General features: G+C 42.9%; 1 protein-coding gene across 2 annotated transcripts in view; it reads right to left on the reverse strand.

Annotated features, from left to right (window-relative positions):
- Positions 1-2,334: 2,334 nt before the first annotated feature.
- Positions 2,335-12,854, reverse strand: part of Aifm1 (apoptosis inducing factor mitochondria associated 1) — a 39,934-nt gene continuing 29,414 nt past the window's right edge. For both annotated transcript variants that reach the window (XM_021153017.2, XM_029473282.2), the window contains exons 10-16: positions 11,517-11,624; positions 11,084-11,172; positions 10,328-10,468; positions 8,488-8,630; positions 6,053-6,177; positions 2,928-3,124; positions 2,335-2,579 (exon numbers count right to left, since the gene is read on the reverse strand). In XM_021153017.2, the coding sequence (XP_021008676.1) occupies positions 2,508-2,579; positions 2,928-3,124; positions 6,053-6,177; positions 8,488-8,630; positions 10,328-10,468; positions 11,084-11,172; positions 11,517-11,624 (875 nt within the window). In that variant the 3' untranslated portion in view covers positions 2,335-2,507. The remainder of the gene's footprint in view (positions 2,580-2,927; positions 3,125-6,052; positions 6,178-8,487; positions 8,631-10,327; positions 10,469-11,083; positions 11,173-11,516; positions 11,625-12,854) is intronic.

The raw sequence follows: 12,854 nt of genomic DNA on the forward strand, positions 1-12,854 counted from the left end.
TGTCCCCATAGGACCAGTTCAATTCTGGAGTGGTTAGTTGTTCAATGTCAAGCTGAGTGTTCCACTTTGTTCATTTGTTCGCCCATTCTTACTTCTGTAGATATGGCCACGAGCAAGACCTTAACGTCATGGTGCCTGCTTCCAGAAAGCTATGCATCAGTAGTGAGAAAGCAATAGGAGTGGGGTTGAAAGGTCGAGGCAATCTTCATAGAAGCAGTGAACTTGCCTGTAGAGGTAGAGCTCTAACTGGCCATGGTAGTGTACACCTTTAACAGCAGCACTAGGGAAACAGAGGTGGGCGTTTCATGGAACCAACATGCACTACACAGCAAATTCTAGGCCAGAAGAGCTACAGTGAGACCCTACTTTAAAAAATACAAAAAAGAAAACAACGAATAAATTCTTTCCTCCTTTCCTTATGGGCCTAGAGGGACAGCTCAGTGGTTAAGAGTATTGGTTACAAATTGTATCCTGGGTATTCTGAGCTTCTGGGCTAATATCCACTTATCAGTGAGTGCATATCATGTGTGTTTTTTTGTGATTGGGTTACCTCACTCAGGATGATATCCTCCAGATCCATCCATTTGTCTAAGAATTTCATAAATTCATTGTTTTTAATAGCTGAGTAGTACTCCATTGTGTAAATGTACCACATTTTCTGTATCCATTCCTCTGTTGAGGGGCATCTGGGTTCTTTCCAGCTTCTGGCTATTATAAATAAGGCTGCTATGAACATAGTGGAGCATGTGTCCTTCTTACCGGTTGGGACATCTTCTGGGTATATGCCCAGGAGAGGTATTGCGGGATCCTCTGGTAGTACTATGTCCAATTTTCTGAGGAACCGCCAGACTGATTTCCAGAGTGGTTGTACAAGCTTGCAATCCCACCAGCAATGGAGGAGTGTTCCTCTTTCTCCACATCCTCGCCAGCATCTGCTTGTCACCTGAATTTTTGTTCTTAGCCATTCTGTCTGGTGTGAGATGGAATCTCAGGGTTCTTTTGATTTGCATTTCCCTGATAATTAATGATGTTGAACACTTTTTCAGGTGCTTTTCAGCCATTTGGTATTCCTCAGTTGAGAATTTTGTTTTGCTCTGTATACATGAAACTCAAGAAGGAAGACCAAAGTGTGGATACTTTGTTCCGTCTTAGAATTGGGAACAAAATACCCATGGAAGGAGTTACAGAGACAAAGTTGGGAGCTGAGACAGAAGGAAGGACCATTCAGAGACTGCCCCACCCAGGGATCCATCCCATAATCAGCCACCAAACCCAGACATATGCCAGCAAGATTTTGCTGACAGGACCCTGATATAGCTGTCTTGTGTTAGACTATGCCAGTGCCTGGCAAATACAGAAGTGGATGCTCACAGTCATCTATTGGATAGAATATAGGGCCCCTAATGAAGGAGCTAGAGAAAGTACCCAAGGAACTAAAGGGGTCTGCAACCCTATAGGAGGAACAATATGAACTAACCAGTACCCCCCAGAGCTCGTGTCTCTAGCTGCATAAGTAGCAGAGGATGGCCTAGTTGGCCATCGTTGGGAAGAGAGGTCCTTGGTCTTGCAAAGATCATATGCCCCAGTACAGGGGAATGCCAGGGCCACGAAGCAGGAGTGGGTGGTTGGGGAGCAGGGTGGGGGGAGGGTATAGGGGACTTTTGGGATAGCATTTGAAATGTAAATGAAGAAAATATCTAATAAAAAATAAAAATAGCCAGGTGTGGTGGCGCATGCCTTTAATCCCAGCACTCGGGAGGCAGAGGCAGGTGGATTTCTGAGTTTGAGGCCAGCCTGGTCTACAAAGTGAGTTCCAGGACAGCCAGGGATATACAGAGAAACCCTGTCTCGAAAAAAGAAAAAGAAAAAAAAAAGCAAACAAAAAATAAAAATAAAAAAAATAAAAAAGGGCAAAAACAACAACATGAATTCATGTAGCAATTAAATACTTCCTGTCTACCAAAAAAAAAAAAAAGCATTGGTTGCTCTTGTAGGGGACCAGTGTTCAATTCCCATCACCCATATGGTGGCTCAGAACAGGATGTAACTCCAGTCCAAGGGGATCTACCACCCATTTGTAGCTTCCACAGGCACCAGACGCATAAGTTGTACAGATATATGATCAGGCAAAACACCCATATACATAAAGTAAAATCCATGCTGTGGGCTGAGAGGTATGGCGGAACAAGATTAGAGAGCTGACAGTAATTTAGTGTCAACTGCTGAATGCACAGCTGAGAAAAATCATGCACTTGCTAGTAGCTGCTGTTAGCTTGCTGGTATGTATACATTCCCGCTTCATCTACTTACCCCCTTTAAAATAAAACAACCAAATTGAAAAGAATCAGATTTTAATTTGTGATGTGCATTTATACAGATGAAAATATTCACAGAGGCTTGTTCGATTCCCGCTCCTACATAAAGAAAATGTATGCTGAATAAAAAAATGTTCTATCCACCCATCCCGTCAGGGATGGAAAAGTGCTTGTGTATTCCACGATTGGGATTCAATCTTCATGAATGTTGAAGAGTTTAGCTACTTCGTTGAGATCCTCATGTTGCTCACCATCCTTAATGATCTGAGAGATAGAGTAACAATAGGTTCTTAACTCAGTCCATGTGCGCCCTGTCCTGGCCCACACAATGGGGCTGCCTGGCCCACAAACTGGGCTAGTCTCCAGGTATACACTGGGAGGGGACTGTGGGAGCAGCTCTCTACTAACCCCAAATGAGCAGCTTGACAACCCTCTGGCAGCCCAGCCAAGTTTCAAGTAAAAAAAGAAGCGTTTCTGAGGCAAGGCTATGCCGTTGCCTAAGGACGATGTGACCTTGGTGGACAATGCATCTCAGGGCACCTGCTGAGGTCCCACAACTGCCCGCAACTCCCACTTCCGTCTTCCTCAAAGGGCACCGACAAGCACACCTACCTTCCTTGCAATTGGCATTCGGTTAAAGACGTTCCATAGCACAATCCCCACCACAACTTTGTCCCTGAGGTAGAAGATGACACCTTTGCCATAGTCCTCCCCTTCAACAGGGACCTGTGGGACTGCAGGGGTGCTGGGAGGAATTGTGATTTCCGAAGCTTCTGACTCTGTCTCACTCTCCGAACGGATACCAGTTCCTGTGGCCAATTTCACAAACACAAAACCAAAGTTCAGTCATGTTGAGCTTGAAAAATTCTAGAAGGTAAGTGTCTTTGTATGTATGTGTACAGGTGCACACATGTATGTGCATGTGACAACCTCAAGTATCGCCTCAGGATTGGTTTTTTTTTTTCTTTTTTCTTTAAGAGAAAGTCTTTCTCAATGGCCTGGAACTCCCCAAATGTTAGACTGGCTGGCCAGCAAGCCCCAGCAAACCAGTTTCTGAGTCCCCAGTGCTGGAATTACAATCATGTGCCACTCTGCCTACCTTTTAAAATATGGTTTCTGGAGACAGAACTCAGCTCCTATTTGCAAAGCAAGCACTTTTCTCAACTGGGATATTTCCCCAGCCTAGAAAGTTTCTTTTGAAATTGGCTTCAAGCTACTTCTAGATAGGTTTTTTTTTTTTTTCTTGTCAATATTCCTCAGAGTATCCTCTAGCCCCTTCTGATTAACAGAGTCAAAGGCAGGTCTTTCTTGCTATCTCCTGGGCACTGCTGAACCTCACCTCACACATTTAAAAAAAAAGATTTATTTATTTATTTATTTATGTAAGTACAGTGTAGCTGTTCTCAGACACCCCAGAAGAGGGCAGCAGATCTCATTATGGATGTGAGCCACCATGTGGTTGCTGGGATTTGAACTCAGGACCTTCGGAAGAGCAGTCAGTGCTCTTAACCGCTAAGCCATCTCTCCAGCCCACCTCATACTTTCTTATTTTACTACTTCATTTCCATTTTATGCTACAGACATTTCCAGGTCTCTGGATCTTTCCAAACTAAAAAGTATTTCCATAAGCAAGTACTGAGGGTCCCACCCCTGGCTGGTGGTTCTTCCTCGTATCATTCGCTAACTAAGCCTTGGAGGAGCATGCCCAAAAGCATCTTTCCTCCACGGAGTCTGCTTTAGTTCCTATGTTGGCTTCACTAAATGATGAATCGTGACCAGGACATTTAAGCTGAATAAACCTGTCCCTCCACGTGGAATGGTCTCTTATCACAGAAATAGAAATCAAACTAGGGGGCTGGCGAGATGGCTCAGTGGTTAAGAGCGCCAACTACTCTTCCAAAGGTCCCGAGTTCAAATCCCAGTAACCACATGGTGGCTCACAACCATCCGTAACAAAATCTGATTCCCTTTTCTGGAGTGTCTGAAGATAGCTACAGTGTACTTACATATAATAAATAAATAAATCTTTAAAAAAAAAGAAATCAAACTAGGACCATGATTCAGAACAGTAGCCACTAGCCACATATAGCTATTTAAATAATGAAAATTGTTAGGAATTAAATAAACCAGAGAATTCAGGGTTTTCTTCTTTTCTGAGACAGGGTCTCATGTAGATCAGGCTGACCTTGAACTTGTTTGTTTGTTTGTTTGTTTTTCGAGACAGGGTTTCTCTGTGTAGCCCTGGCTGTCCTGGAACTCACTTTGTAGACCAGGCTGGCCTTGAACTCAGAAATCTGCCTGCCTCTGCCTCCAGAGTGCTGGGATTAAAGGCATGGACCACCACGCCCAGCTTCTGACCTTGAATTTACAGATAATATCCTTCTTAAAAAGTGATGTGTCCATGAAAAATAGCCAGCAAAAAGAGCTGGTTAAATAACTCAAACCAAGGTGGTGAAATAAGGCCAAGGAGCTAGTGAAAGAGACACCTGTAGGAGGAACACCCACTCCAAGAGCGGGGCCTCCTGTCTGAAGCAGCCCTAGCATTCACAGCAGACAGCTAGCATGGGAGTCAGCTTAAAAACTCCTTACCCCAATTCTCTACTTCCCAGGATCCAGGGAAGGCAGCATGCCCTATGCTGAGGCTCTCACCTGGGTCCTGAGATTATTATGAAACAGGCAATTTAAACAACAAAAAATCTGGTTTGCTTCATCACCTGGATTTTCTCAGCCCCGAGAGACAAACTAGAGTCACTGAGCAAGACGTTACCCACCATTTGCCTAGGAATTTCATAAATTCATTCTTTTTAATAGCTGAGTAGTACTCCATTGTGTAAATGTACCACATTTTCTGTATCCATTCCTCTGTTGAGGGGCATCTGGGTTCTTTCCAGCTTCTGGCTATTATAAATAAGGCTGCTATGAACATAGTGGAGCATGTTTCTTTCTTACTAGTTGGAACATCTTCTGGATATATGCCCAGGAGAGGTATTGCGGGATCCTAGAGACTGCCATATCCAGTGATCCATCCCATAATCAACTTCCAAAAGCTGACACCATTGCATACACTAGCAAGATTTTGCTGAAAGGATCCTGATATAGCTGTCTCATGTGAGACTATGCCGGGGCCTAGCAAACACAGAAGTGGATGCTCACAGTCAGCTATTGGATGGATCACAGGGCCCCCAATGGAGGAGCTAGAGAAAGTACCCAAGGAGCTAAAGGGAACTGCAACCCTATAGGTGGAACAACAATATGAACTAACCAGTACCCCCCGGAGCTCTTGACTCTAGCTGCATATGTATCAAAAGATGGCCTAGTTGGCCATCACTGGAAAGAGAGGCCCATTGGACTTGCAAACTTTATATGCCCCAGTACAGGGGAACACCAGGGCCAAAAAGTGGGAGTGGGTGGGTAGGGCAGTTGGGGGGTGGGTGGGTATGTGGGACTTTTGGGATAGCATTGGAAATGTAATTGAGGAAAATACCTAAAAAAAAAAAAAAAAAAAAAAAAAAGACGTTACCCACTGTTTAGGATGGATAGGATACCTACTATACCTGAGTTTCTGCTTTGACCAGGATCTCAGAGCAGCAAAGAGTGGAAAGTCAGGGTTTGGTTACTTTTTATAAAAAAGCACACTACAGAGGCTTGTGAACGGCAGCTTCCTCTGGCCCGTTCAGGAAAACCCAGGCCTACTATTTCTCACCATTCTTCCTAGAGAAGTAGTTGGGCTTCCTTACCTGACTGCTCTGTGGCAGATTTTGGGTTGTCTTGTGCAGTTGCTTTTGCAAAAACACCAACTGTGGGCAAGCTACTATCCACCAGACCAATAGCTTCATAGCCGACATCAGGACCCAAATCACTCCTGTGGAAACAAAGAGGACATTTTGTCAATGGACCATAAGGAATGGCAAACAGATTTACTGTTACCAGGACATCTGAGGACATGCATGAGAGAGCAGGATTACCTCAGATAGCTGTGGTTTCCCTCAAGTAGCTGCTATACACATCATACCCATATAATAATAATTTAAACTTCCTGAATTTTGTGATTTTTTTTAATCCCATAATACATATGGCATGGTATGGGTCCCCACCTTTTTTATTTTCAAGACAGGATCTCATTGTGCAGCACTGGCTGTCTTGGAACTAGCTCTGTAGACCAGGCTAGCCTTGAACTCACAGGTCTGTTCCTGTCTCCCAAGTGCTGAGATTATAGACGTGTACCAGCACTGTTTGGCCCAGGTTCCCTACTTTTGATACTCTCTGATTTTCTCTTTTTTTTTTAATATTTATTTATTATTATATGTAAGTACACTGTAGCTGTCTTCAGACACACCAGAAGAGGGCATCAGATCTCATTATGGATGGTTGTGAGCCACCATATGGTTGCTAGGATTTAAACTTAGGACCTTCGGAAGAGCAGTCAGTGCTCTTAACCGCTGAGCCATCTCTCCAGCCCCTCTGATTTTCTTTAACTCACACTAACACTGCCTTTTTGGAATTGTAAAATGTGTCCTACTTGATGAAATTTGGAATCTAATGATTATGGTTTTATTAACTTATTGGTACTCCCCCCTTGTCTTCACATGGAGTGACTTCCCTTTTTCCTCCTTCTTTCTTGTGTGTATTCATGGACATATGCATGTGGTGTGGTGCATGCAGAGGTCAGAAGACAATATGTGTGAGTGGGTTCTCTTTACCATGCAGACCCCAGGAATTAGATCGGGATCAATAAGCTTGGCAACAAACAAGTTTTTACTTGGCATTTCACTGTGACTCCCTTTATAATATACATCCTTAATATACAGACTATCTGAGGACTAGCTTTTGGGTTATAATCTAAGAACATGTTTTACTTTCTTTGCTATAACAGGTATTTAGTATCATCAGAGAAGAATCAACAACAAACCCTTAGAATCTATACGTAAGCCCAGATAACTGTATAATTACAGACTCAGTTTTCCTAACTGTGTTGTATGCACTGACCTAGAAATCTGCTACTTTTTGGCTGTTCACACATAAAACTGCGTGTGCTTGTCCTATAAAGTATTTCTATTAGCTGTGAATATCTCCAACATCAACCACTTAGTCTTCTGAAACCTTAAGGCTTTTATTTCTGTACCCCATATTTCCATATTTTTATAGTAGTAGACACCAGGCTAGGATCCTATCCACTGTTCTACCACTAAACTATATACCCATTCCGTTACTATGAGACAGAATCCTACTAGATTGCTCCAGACTAGCCTCAAACCTGAGGTTCTTCTGACCCAGCTCGCTACTTATAGTTAAGAGTATAGTTAGGCACAGTTCTGGCTAACCTTATCTTTTAATTAAAAATCAAGATCAAAGAGTACTAAATAGGGTTAGCCTTGAGGACTTTATTTAGACTCTTCAGTACTAATTACTACTAGTCAATTAACCAATAAATCATGCTCACTCTTTCCTTTTTTCCTTTTAGATACAGGATGGTTTTTGTGTTTGTGTTGGGTTTTTGTTTTGTTTTGTTTGCTTTTGTCTTCTTATGTGTTGGGGTGTTTTGCCTATATACTGCCTATCGTATGCATGCCTGTCACCCATGGAGGCCAGAAGGGAGGACTGCCCACTCTTAACCTTTTAAAGTTCAAACAACTGTCTTATGCATGTGATTTAAAAAAAAAATTACTGAAATAGTCTTACCAGGTAGGCCTAGCTAGCCTGGGACAGCTTAGTCAGGCTGGCCTTGAACTCACAGAACCAACTCTGCCTGCCTCTGTTTCCCAAGTGCTAAGACTAAAGGCACATGGCAATATTCCTGGCAAATTGCTGCTCTTAAAGCTTACATGAATGGGCTGTGTTTTCCCAAGTATGCTGGGACCATTAGGGATACTACTAAAGACTGCCTATTCTTAAGGCTATACTTCTGTATCAACTAGTACCGTTCAAAGGCTTAGTTTCCTAGAAGCACTGGTTCAATTTCCTCTCATTTTACGCCTGGCAAACACGGTACTTTTATTCAATAACCCCTTAGAGACAGAAGGTGTGGACATGAGGTGGGACTTTTTCCCTTCTGTACAAAGGTAAGTGGGCTAGAAGGAAACCAAATCACAAACCAAATACAAAAACCCTCTGTATTTTGAGCTCATTAACACAGAGTTCTCAGCAGTTAAGTCCCCGAGACACAAAACTTTACCAGAACATTGACTGATGCCAGTACGGCTTAGCGGCTCCAGTCATGTTTTCTCCAGCCAGTCTTCCACTCACAACAGCATGATCATGATGCTCTACTCGCCTTCGACCCAACTTTATATCATAGAAGCATGCAGCATCCCCTGCCTTCGAAAACAAATGATGGAAACAACGTATTAAAAACACACACACACAAAAAAAAACAAAAACAAGTTAAAGGCAGAATATAAACTTTGGGCCCCAAAGGACCTTGCAATGTTAATATTTTTTATCTATAAGCTAGACTCATTTCTAAACAAGTGAGATTGCATTTTTAAAGAAAACAAACTATCCTAACTCCCCCTTCCTTCATGTATGCCTATTTCTCCCTATTTTGTTGTTATAGCAGATGGGCTAATTACTAATGGAGTGCTGAAGAATGCTCTTCTCATTATTTTCCAGACAGGGTTTCTATATAGCACAGGCTGGTCTCAAACTAATGATTCTCCTGTCTCAGTCTCCCTAGTGTTGGGATAAGCCTTCACCACCATATTCACCCTGGAATACTCTTTTCTCTATGTGGAAAGCAGATGCCTAGAAATCTTTCCTAAGAGAAGTTTTGTCACTAGTCAGTAGTCAGTCACTACGTGCTTATGCAGTATTTATTATTTACAAAAGCTGGGTTCTTAACATGGGCTGGGGAGATAAAAGTGGCACGAGCCTTTCCTACAGGGAGTGTAGACCCTCGTACAGGCAAGACACAGCATTGATCTTAAGGACACGGCAATGTAAACAAGTCCCATGCCCTAGAAGAGGTAAAGATTCAACAAGCTAAGTGCTTCAGAGAACCCTCAGCGAGGGGTGAATAGGGCCAGCTTCATGCACAACGTGGTATCGGAGTTCTCCAACTCTTGTTCATTTTTTAGAGCTATTCAGACTCCCCCACAGCAACCTAAAAATCCAGTAGGTGAGCAACAGCGAAGTGAACTGTGAGTCCATTTAATAGGCTATTACGCAATCATTAAACTGCTTAATGAGGCTGAGCAACAAGTCTGAAAACGCTTGCTTTTACAATGTTAAGTGAAAAATAGAATACAAATGTTTAGATATAGTCGGTTCACTTCAACCACATAAAATGAAGGGGAAAAACCCTTTGCTCAAGAAAACAAAGGGAAGGAAATAAACTACAACATTTCTGGTTGCTAGAGGTGACTGACCCCCCTTTCTCTTTCTTGTCTGTGTTTTCTACAATGAATACATAGTACAATAGGCAAAAAAAAAATCCCAGACACCGGAGGAGGAAAATATCCCTTCCCAGCACTTATGGCCTTAGTTACAGAATCCATAACCGAACAATACATTGCAGTGTTCTAGCAAGGGGGAAGTTACCTCATAGTTTCTACATATGAAAGTCTTGGTTTTGTCATAATAGGTTTTAAGAATAGCTGCAAATAGTACTCAAGGAAAATGAAAACAGAATAGCTTTCCTTTCTAGGGAACACATTGGGAAAGTGCTTCACCCTACATTCTCTGGACGCTGAGCTATGGGAACAGGAGGTCTGTCTGAAAGCTGGAACTACAGAATTGTTAAGAGTTCTGTTCCCATAGCCATCCACATTGCCCTTGTCACTCTGCCATAGCTTGCAGATGGGGCCATAGGTGCTCTTCGAATACAAGCACCTCACAAGTTTCTAGTGTTTCTCTGCGGCCATCAAACACGTTGACTCTATTTGGTTAAGCTGTTCTGAACTGGCTTTGCTTGCTTGCTTGCTTTTCTTCTTTCCTACTGAGCTTTAGCACTTGGCCAGACTTACCTCCAGGCTAGGAGCAATGAATCACACTGGGTTAGGCTGTAGCACACTTACCACCCAGATGTTAGAACGTGCTTGGAGTTCTGCATTTACCCGGAAGCCACCAAAATCGGAATCTATTTCCAGTCCGCCAGTCTTGGCCAACTCAACATTGGGCTCTAGGCCCACAGCTGTCACTATGTGGTCAGTTTCTACCTGAAAGGAAAAAGGGATTTGGTTGATGATCTCCTTCACATCACAACGTTAGTATATCACATCATTTAAAAATCAGACTTTCAGAAAGGTAATGTCCTCAGGAGCCCAATAACGCAGGCTTTTTCTATCAAGGGTCTGGGGGGGGGTAGCTCAGCTCAGTGGTAGAATGCTTTTGTAGCATGCAAGGAACTGCTGTTCAAAACAAAGAAAAAAGAAAAATAAAGAAAACTAAATAAATAAAGTATTAGAGCTTCAAAAATAATCATAGGGTAACTTACTTTCAGTAAAGAGACTTTAAGCTCTATAAGAACCCCCAAGCCCCATTAATATTCTATAGCACCTAGACAGAAATCTGCTATCCTAGGAAGGACTAAAGACTAACACAGTTTAGAAGAGGCCAAGGGAGAACAGTTTACATTGTGTCCACTCTAGTTCTCATTATTCTATTTTGACAGCGGGCTGGTTAACTCAGAGAACTGGCAGATGTTAATGGTGGCTGCTAAGGAAACAAATCAATGATGTCAAGTAAAGGAATGACAATAAGGGAACGGAAAGGAAGAACTGGAAGGCCTTCTGGCATTCTGTCTCTTCCTTCTTACCTCTCGTCTTCCTTACCTTCCTTCCATCTTTCAGCTTAATGAGTAACCTGCCACCGCTGACTCCAACTGATTGTACAATTGCATTGGGCATCACTTTCACTCCCTCTGTAAACGAAATGAGACCCAAACTGAACTCACAAGCCTGGGAGCTCTGTGAAAAGTAAGGAGGCTGGCTGGAGGCCTCCTGTGTGGTAAAAAACCAGACAGCCTCAGATGCAGGCAGTTTTGAGGAACCAACCACAAGAACCTCCACACACACTCCATTTTTAGCATGTCTGGGAATGTGGTGCCTCACATTCCGAATGCTTGTGACCTTGTCTGACTGAGCAACAGTGAAACATTTCCTCTGCCAGGTGTCAGGAATTATGTCAAGGGGGTTCCCCCACAAAAGCTAACTTTGCTTTTAGTTTACTCTCAAAAGAAAGAGCAGCTATGGAGAGTCTTTCTACCTCGTTTGACTTTTTCCATGGTCCAGTTGCTGAGGTATTGAGGAAGGATCTTCCCCATATTTCCTTTCTCAGGGAACAGCTGGATCACTTCTATGCCCGAGGCTTGAGCTGGGAAGAAGAGGAGCTAGTTAGAGAAGAAGGGAAAAGCCAATCCCAGGCAGACAGGAGGGAGGCAAAGGACAGTTAGTCAATTCTGAGGCCACAGCTCCTGCCTGTGAGGCACTAGGGCAAGACAGCCATAATGGCTGTGCTTCTTCAGGCAAACACAGAGGTGTCAGCACTTGTGTCCCTGGATTAAGGTACCAACTGTGAATGTAGTACATATCCATCTACTCCTGTGGCCACCTGAGGCTTACATCAGGGCTTTTCAAGCTCTGAATAGGAAGCACTCGCCTAGGAAGATATCCAGCGTTTAGCATGTGCATTCACATAATCCCACCCCCATCCCCACCAAAGAAACAAATAAATATTATTTAAGATAGAAACACAGTGGCCATGAAACATTCAAACCAGAACCCATAGAGCTGTTTATCTGGGAACCATCATATTCCATACAGTTCTTTAGTTCCCATGGACCTTTTCATCTTACTAACCCACATCTTTAAATACTTGATTTCTAAAAAGTCTTGGCCGAGAAGGTACAGGAAAGGAAAGAAGGCCCTATTGTAAAGTTATTTAGGTGACAGTTTTCTGGTCACTGAGGGACTGTTCTTACTGCGTTTCTTTTCTGTCAACTTGACAAAAGCTGGAGTTATGTGGGAAGAGGAACCTCAATTGAGAAAATGCCTCCATCAAATGGTATGTAGGCAAGTGTGTAGGACCTTTTTTGATGAATGATTGGTGTGGGTGGGCCCAGCACACTGTGGGATGTACCATCTTCGGACAGGTGGTCTTGGGTTCCATAAGAAAGCTCCTGCCTCCAGGCTCCTGTCTGACTTCTCTCAGTGATGAACGTTGATGTAGAAACATAAGCCAAATAAACGTTTCCCACCTCAACTTGCTTTTCGCCATGATCTCTATCACAGCAATAGAAACTAAGTAGATAGAAACCCTTGATCTAATCTTAGTACTTAGCTTTTTAATTCTATAAAATACTTTTTGGGGGAGGAGTGGGGTGAGAGTAGGTTTGCTTTATAATCCCAGACTAGCCTTGAACTCATTATGCAAGCCAGTCAAAAATCTAACTCACAATCCTGCTGTTTCTATTTCCTGATTTCTGGAATTATAAGCATGTTCAAACATGGCTGCACTCATTTCATAAACACTGATCAGACTCCAACTCCTGGCAAATATATTTCTGGAATTTGTGACAGTTTACCAAGATGTGTGATATGTGAC

The sequence above is a fragment of the Mus caroli genome, unplaced genomic scaffold (genome assembly GCF_978045245.1).
Source record: "Mus caroli unplaced genomic scaffold, Mus_caroli_1 scaffold_5, whole genome shotgun sequence".
In the NCBI taxonomy this organism is placed as follows: domain Eukaryota; kingdom Metazoa; phylum Chordata; class Mammalia; order Rodentia; family Muridae; genus Mus; species Mus caroli.